An 8,665-nucleotide genomic window follows, 5' to 3' on the forward strand; every position below is an offset into this window, starting at 1 on the left:
TGACCCACTTTGACCTTTAGTCAGGGCCGGAAAACCTCAACCCATTACCCACCCTACAGTGTATTGTGCTGGCCTTGGCCCGCCCTGATTGGCCCTGATTGGGCAGGGCCGACCCTAATTAATCCTAGTGCAAATACCTGTTAAGAGTGCCAAAAATAAAGCAACCACTTATCATATGGAACAAAATGATCAATAATAAACAGAGAAAGAAAATAAAATAAGACAATATGAATTCAACAACATGACGGGCAACAGAGACAATTAATAATAATAATCTAAAGAAACATCAATCCAAGATAATAGAAAACATTAGCAAAAGAAACATGCACAAATGGTTCAATTCAATAATAGAAAACTCAGGGTCGGGTCAGGATACCCGAGGCATTAACCCAAAACCCGTCCGACCTGAGTCAGGGTCTAAAAAAATGAACCATGACCCGCCTTCAGGGTTAGAAAATCCAGTCCTGACCCTGTTCGGGCTCAGGGCGGGTAAGGGTTGACAGGGCCAAACTTGCACCCCTACTTAGTGTATATATATATATATATATATATATATATATATATATATATATATATATATATATATATAGAGAGAGAGAGAGAGAGAGAGAGAGAGAGAGAGAGAGAGAGAGAGAGAGAGAGAGAAAACGGTTCTTACACATGTGTAGAGAGTTCTCTACACACTAGCTTAAAATACAGTGGGGGCCCACATTGTTTGGGTGATCCAAACCATTCATTTTTAAGGCCCTCACATAGATAGGGTGTCCACAAAAAATCAGATCCATAGGATCATCCTAACCATTCGAACTATGGAGGTAAAAAATGGACTAATTTGTGAAGGTTTAAAGACATCCATTTTACCTCCACAAATTGTAGGGTTGGGATGATCCTATGGATCTAATTTTTTGTAGACACCCTATCTATGTGAGGGCCTTTAAAATGGATGGCTTGGATCACCCAAACAATGTGGGTCCCCACTGTTTTTTAAGCTAGTGCGTAGAGAACTCTCTACACATATGTGTAGGAACCGTTCTCTCTCTATATATATATATATATATAGGGAATTGTTAGCGTCCACTGCAAAAGGCATTTCGCGACTAGTGTTTTGCATGTCAGACCAGCCACCTCGTGAATGAAGACAACACTAGTCTCATTCACGAGGTGGCTAGTCTGACATGCGACTGTTGTCTTTATTCACGAGGTGGCTGGTCTGACATGCGAGACACCAGTTGCGTCGGCAAATCCCCCATATGTCATCTTTCCAAAAAAAAAATAAAAAAAAATAAAGCAATAGGAGAAATAAAAAAGCAACTACTAGAGAGTGGTAGATAATAAAGCGACTTCAAGGTTGGTAGATAAACGTGCAACGAGGGTAAGAACACTACTGTCTGAGCGGAATTTCGTCGAACAGGTGGTGGACAACGCTTAGAACTTAGAAGAGGAGGAGGAAGATGGCCGTGAGGCGGATGAAACTCGGATCCCAGGGCCTCGAGGTTTCGGCCCAAGGCCTCGGTTGTATGGGCATGTCGGCATTCTACGGCCCGCCCAAGCCCGAATCCGACATGATCGATCTCATCCACCACGCAGTCCGAAGCGGCATCACCTTCCTCGACACATCCGATATCTATGGTCCCTTCACCAACGAAGTCCTCCTTGGAAAGGTATACCAAATTACAAATCCACCCCTCTTCCTATTTTTTTTTTCCCCTTCTCACCCTTCCTCATTTAGGTTTCTTTTTTGTAGGCTCTGAAAGGGATAAGAGAGAATGTTCAGTTGGCTACCAAGTTCGGGATCAGCTTTGCTGATGGAAAAAGGGAAGTTCGCGGCGATCCCGCGTATGTCCGAGCTTGTTGTGAGGCTAGCTTGAAGAGACTTGGTGTTGATTGCATTGATCTTTATTATCAGCATCGTATTGATACTAGACTCCCCATTGAGGTTACGGTAAATGGGCTCACTTTTTTTTTTTTTCCCCTGATGTTTGTGGCAATTTTCAATGATTCTCTTCCTGACCCATTATGTTTTAACTCATTCTAAAGTTAATTTAGAAATGGGTTGTATTTTTTGTCTCATCCAGGCCCAAGTGTTACTGTTAGAATCGGTTTTCTTTATATAGATTGTTTTTGCTTTATTTGAGTTATTACTATATTTAGGGTTTCCTTATTTTCCTTTTCATATTCTGCTGATTTATGTTTCCTTATTTTGCTCCCCCTAATTTCTATATAATGTTGATGCCGTATGGCTAGTAGCATATTGGACGCCTGAGTTTCCTCGAATTAACTCATTCTTTCCCCTTTTTCTATCATCTTCTTCCCAATTTTCTTGTCTGACAGAACGGTGTTCTATCAAACCCAAATTAATTCACGACATAGCAGGAAGATCAGCTTCTCGATCCACTTTAAGGGAAGGGCTAGTCCTCCTTTGTGTGCAAAAACACAATTTTTCTGGGATAAATTTCTTCATTCCTGTAATAAAGCCTACTTACATGTTATTTATACTAAATGGAAAACCTACTTGGCAACCACTTGACCACTTCATTTACAATTCCTACCCAAGCTAATCTAGCTATTGTAACCCTTATCGTTAAGACTTCTAGTCTCCTACCCATACTAAGAAATCAAATTCCAAAAATTATAAAAATCCAAGCTAATTTATTCCACGCTAATTGGAAACCATCTAAGCACGTAACAAAGGCCTACTCACAGAGATAGTAATGCTTATTTTGTATGAATCTGTCCTTGTTCATTGAGTCTCTTTTTGACCCATTATTTTTAACTAATCTGGAAGTTAATTTAGAAGTGGATCACAATCTTGGCTCATACAAGCTTAAGCTCAGATCATTTGGCTCTTGTAAAGCGCCAGATGATCCTGACTATAGTTTCAAAACTCTTGTGGACTCTCCCAAGTCGATTCCGTTTTACCTTGGCCATGTTCTTGCCCGAGTCTACATTTTGCCCCACAAAGTCAATCAAAACTCCTTTAACTCTCTCAAATTATGACCACATCAGCCGAGTACTCAGCCGTGTTGTGTCGAGTCAACTAGGATTTGATTTGGCTGCATTTTGATTTGCATCCGCATTTTGAGACACTGATTCTGACACCCTAGCAAAGGCCATGACACAGAGCTATTAACGATCATTTTAGGTGAATCCATTCATGTTCTAGAATTTTTGGTAATCTTTCATATTCATGGAAATCATTTGGTAGAGAAAAGATCCAAAATTCTAGTCATCTCATCGTTTCATTTGAGTTCTTCATAAGACTCCACAATTGCTTTACTTTATCTCTCCTCTAAAATCTATCAGAGTGATGGTCGGTGATGCCTTTACATCTACAATCTGTATTCATTTCTACTCCATCGAGCCATCCCTCAGTACGGAAATTCCCTAAAAAAAATCCCCTTCACTTTATTGTTACGTACCAAAATAATGCTTTCATGGCTTATTGATTGCTTTCTTTGGTTCTAGAGCAAACCTGGTCGCTGGGTTCATCCGAGTCAGACTGCTGTGAGATTGTTTGGTTTGCTGACTTTGCTTCTTTGATTGTCAATACCAGTGTTATGTCAACCTGCTATAGCCCTCCCTATGCAAGCAAAATCGTTAAAGCTTTGAAATAAAAAAACAATAAAGGTAAAGGTTAATGATTTCCAAGTTAGGCTTCGGGCTTATTTGTTCTATTTTTGACGAATTGGTATTAGGATTAAGAAATATATCTTTTACTCCAAGTTAATCTATGAAATAGAAAGAAATTTTGTCAGGTCTAAGTAGGTCTCTTTGTTGGACTAAACTTCAAATTTGAGGGATAAGTTTTATGAATTTGCTTTGATTTAGGACTGTAAATAGAATAAGATTCTTTTTATCAAAATGCACTAGTATTGTGGCGTAATAATACCATTAAAAAAAAGGTAATGTGGCGTAATATGGCAATGGATCCAGACAGTCAGATGGATCCAAAAGATCAGAACGTTAATGGACGGGATTTGGGTACAACAACTGGATTCAAACCATGTCCATTGGATCCATATCATAAAGTCTAAAATTATTTCTGATCGTGACCTAGGCGGACATAAAATCTGACAGAGCATCCTAAATCCAAATGGAGTGTGCCAATGTATGAAAATACACTTCATATTTTTGTTTACTTATGTCTATTCATGCATGTTATTTTTGTAAGATTTAACAATCGTACTCAGAACGACAATCAATATTTCATTTTCCTGCTTTTCGTTTTGATGGTGATTCTCTCTCTCTCTCTCTCTCTCTCTCTCTCTCTCTCTCTCTCTCTCTCTCTCTCGTTCCTCCTAATCCCAAGCCCTAACTATATACAATGTGTACAACTTAAGTAGGACCTAGGACACTCCAATGGACCGTCAAAATGGACTGTGGCATGGACTCAGATAGTAGGATTCAAAAAGCATCCCGAAAAGAATCTGAACCAGTAAGGGATCCAAGCAGATCATGACCAAAGCATAGATGGATCCGAAGTGGATCCGTTGACACCCCTAGATATATGGATACATGTCGGTGATAGTACTACTATAGAAATGATAGCTTGGAAGTATCGTGGATACTCTTTTTTTTCCCAATGTGATGCATTGTTTCTTCACCCAGAAGTTCTCTTCTGTGTCCCTTTTGCTGATATTAACCATCCATGCCATTCATGGATTCTGTGATATTTGGATCCAAGTTTCTGATGTGCTGACATTTTTTTTGTAGAACAGGAAGACTGAGAAAGTCCACCCAAACAGGTATTACAACTAAACAAAGATCAAGAACATAAATAAAAATACAAAACATATAGACCTATCAAGGAGGCAGGAAATCAAATAGTTCTACTTCCTGCCTGAGCACACCCTCCCTAGTTAACCTGTCTGCTATCCCATTAGCTGACCTTCTCACATGCAAAAAGGAAATAGAGGAACCTTCTATTCTATCTTTGATCTCGTAAAAAAAAGCAGTGAATCTCCATGGAGGGACTAAAGATCCCTTTAGCCACCTTATAACATTGAGGGAATCACCCTCAACTATCAATCGATCCATTTTACTTCCATAGTGATGATACCTTTGCGAACCGCCCTTACCTCCACTTCAGCAGCATCCGCTATCCCTATAGGCCCTGAAAAGGCCCATGTCTTTCTGTTTATGGAAATATATCTGATGTTTTTCATACCTATTTCTTCTAGTTAATGTTGCTATATTTCTTTATATTCATGTGGTGGTTATATGATTTGTTTCCTAATCTTTATTTTCTTCTGCACAAGATGGGAGAACTCAAGAAACTAGTTGAAGAGGGAAAGATAAAATATATAGGGCTATCCGAGGCTTGTGCTTCGACAATCAGGAGAGCGCACGCTGTTCACCCAATAACAGCTGTACAGATGGAGTGGTCCCTGTGGACGAGAGATATAGAGGAAGATATAGTCCCTACTTGCAGGTGAAGTTGATGCTCTGCGACTTTCGGCAGCCTACAATGAAATTGGTATCTGGGTCTTAGTTCTAATATGTATTTCATTATATGTTATTCAGAGAACTTGGTATAGGGATCGTTCCATATAGCCCTCTGGGTAGGGGCTTCTTTTCGTCAGGGGCCAAAGTAGTTCAGAATTTGGCAGATAATGATACGCGCAAGGTATGTCTTTATATGCATGCATTTGCATTATATTACTATTTTATACATTGAAAAGTCAATTTAACATTTGGGTCCTTCATTTTGGATCTTGAGAATTGATTGTCTCTCAGTGGCTTAACATTGTAACTTCATGTAGCAACTATAGCGAAGCTTTAAGCAAAGTTAAATACTGTAAGCATCACCTGATACATATGAATGCATCATACATCCGCTCGTGCATGCATTGTATTGTACAAAAGACATTGTATCATCTGATATTAGACTTACGAAAACTGATACATGTTTTTTATATATTAGACGATATGGGACAATGCATCACTTGCAATACAAACTGTTTTTATATTGGACAATAGATACGCTAATCTTAAATCCTTGGAATGTAATGTATTGTGGTATTATGTAATTTAATGTGTTGTTTTAATGGTGTCACCTTTTTTGTTTGAAAGAACGATTTTATTAGATGAACCCATGCTGTGAAAAACCCTTCTATAGCAATCTACGATTTCAATGGCAAAGCAAAACGAAAGAACTAAACACAAGCAAACACACAAAGACCCAAAGATTTACATGTTTCGGCAAGGCCTACATCCACGGTGGAGGCGATGAGGAAATCCACTATAGATACAGGACATTACAAGAGGAGAAGATCAATATCTCTCACCAAAACCCCGAGAAACCCCAGTACACCCTTTCTCCGCCGCTGCCTTCTTTTTTTAGCTCTCAACCCTCTTCCAAAACAAGAATGCAAAAATATGCCCTAAAACCCTTTATGCAATTAGAAGAAACTTATTCTAATTGGGCCAAAATCACTTAAATAACGGGCCAGGCCCAATAAACGGGCTGCTTCTAGGTCGCACACATCGGACCCAAACCAGGTTGAATTCAAGACACCCAACTCAACAACCTAGATAAGAACTAACTATTGTACATCGTTGTGTACGTACATATGACTTTTTTTGCTTTAAGATGTGTGACAAATGAATTTATTGTATCTGCAGATTTTACCCCGATTTCAACCTGAGAATTTGGAGCATAATACACGTATATTTGAGCGTGTAAATGAAATGGCTACAAGGAAAGGATGCACCCCTTCGCAGCTTGCATTAGCTTGGGTCCACTACCAGGGAAGTGATGTGTGTCCCATACCAGGAACCACCAAGATTGAAAACTTCAACCAGAACATTGGAGCCCTGTCTGTGAAACTAACACCAGATGAAATGGCTGAACTCGAATCCTATGCTTCGGCAGATGCCGTTAAAGGTGATAGATATGGAGTGGGGCTTACAGTGACTTGGAAGGACTCAGAAACTCTACCTCTGGCTTCATGGAAGGGTGAATGATCCGCAGCTCTTCTTTTCTGAGGCTTGTATGATGTTGCCCTCTGTTTTTTTTTATTTTTTATGTTGCTTCTTGGAAGCCAAGGAACACCATTCGACTTTTCCTTCATGTGTGTTATAAAGGTGTAGGAACAGTAAGAGTGCTGGACCCATATTCTTCTTTTTTACTTGCTTCTTGTTGTTGTGCATTGATGATGATATGTACTCTGTTAGTGCTTGACTACACCAAATAGCTTTATGTATTCATATCTTGCAGGAGGGAGAGAGGACAAGAAGCTTTCTTCAACTCTCCATCATATTTTTAGCTTATATGTTAGAGAAATGATATATTCATTCCCTTTTCTTCCCAGACCAGTGTAAAAAGACTAAAGAGTAGTCATTAATACACTAGAGGGTGGCCCGGGGAAGAAAAGGGGGCAAAAATATCAATGGGGAAAAAATGATATGAGGATGTCGGGCTTGAGACGGCCACTCTAGTTGGTTACCAAATTTATTTTGGTAGGCATCTGTATCAATGTCGTTTGAGTAGGCCTGGGTTGTACTTTTCAAAAAAAAAAATATTTTGCCCTTTTCCAATCATGTCTATTTACATATTTCATTAGCTGGTTTAGGACCTAGGCCATACCAATAGACGGCCCTATTCAAAATGGATCATGACCTAGCCTCAGAAAACCACTCTAAAAAGGATTTGATAGATAAGAGATCCAATCGGACCAAGATAAAGGTGGATTAGATCCGAAACTGATCCTTTGAGAACCCTAATTGTCCACAAAAAGAAACACAGAACAGAACTTACTATGTCACGATCCTAGGTGGGGACCTGCCTAGGTATGGGATTGGGTGGGACCCAGCCTGGTATGGGACATGTTTACAGGGCTTTGCCTAATGCGTTCTATCAGCTCTGGAGCTTTTGGCGTATTGGTAAGGTACCTAACATTTGGAATCAGAGAAGGGCGACCTGTGGAAAGGGCCAGAGTGAAAGCTATCAGAGAGTGAGCTGCCGAGGATGGCGGATGCGGAAGCGTGGTGGAATGTTACGATCCTAAGTGGGGCCCGCCTAGGTATGGGACTGGGTGGGACCCGGCCTAGTATGGGACAGATTTAAAGGGCCTAACGCGTTCCATCACTCTGGAGCTTTTGGCGTATTGGTAAGGTACCTAACATACTATCACAACCAAGGTTTTAGATTTCGACTGAAATTCGAAATTTCGGGTTTCCGTGGAGAATGAAACTGAAATCGGGTAAACCCGAAACCCTACAAAATTTCTGTCCGAAATTTAGGGGGAATCCCAAAAAAGATCCGGAATTTTAAGATTATTTAATATTCTCCTAAAGTTTCGAGCGAAATTACAAAAATTTTGAGGTAAAATATATTGGTTTCGTCAGATTTCACCCGAAATTTTGGTTTCGGTGGGGACCGAAACACACTCTGAAACTGAAATTTAAAACCATCACAGCTATTGTTTCTAGAAACATATGGTTTTTCTTGCATAACTGTCATCTCATATAGATTTAAATGTGAAGCTGTCGTACATCTGTCATACATCTCTCACATATAAATATGAATGGTCTTCACCCACTTCCACCTGCTTATTCAAGGAGCAATATGTGAAGCATAAATTTAAAATTATGTTTTCAAATGCGTTCTCCCGCCAACCTGCTTATTCAAGGAGAACCTGCTTATTGAAGGAGCAATAATAGG

General features: G+C 39.7%; 1 protein-coding gene across 1 annotated transcript; it reads left to right on the plus strand.

The window, feature by feature from the left end:
- The first annotated feature begins 1,319 nt into the window (after positions 1–1,319).
- Positions 1,320–7,123, plus strand: LOC143861049 (putative aldo-keto reductase 2). Its single transcript, XM_077371933.1, has 5 exons — positions 1,320–1,661; positions 1,745–1,942; positions 5,259–5,431; positions 5,524–5,626; positions 6,625–7,123. Exons 1-5 carry the CDS (start codon positions 1,452–1,454, stop codon positions 6,964–6,966), a joined length of 1,026 nt encoding a protein of 341 aa, XP_077228048.1. The 5' UTR covers positions 1,320–1,451; the 3' UTR covers positions 6,967–7,123.
- Positions 7,124–8,665: the final 1,542 nt, after the last annotated feature.

Source organism: Tasmannia lanceolata, unplaced genomic scaffold (assembly GCF_043159265.1).
Source record: "Tasmannia lanceolata isolate RefF3 unplaced genomic scaffold, GAP_Taslan_0.1 ptg000037l, whole genome shotgun sequence".
In the NCBI taxonomy this organism is placed as follows: domain Eukaryota; kingdom Viridiplantae; phylum Streptophyta; class Magnoliopsida; order Canellales; family Winteraceae; genus Tasmannia; species Tasmannia lanceolata.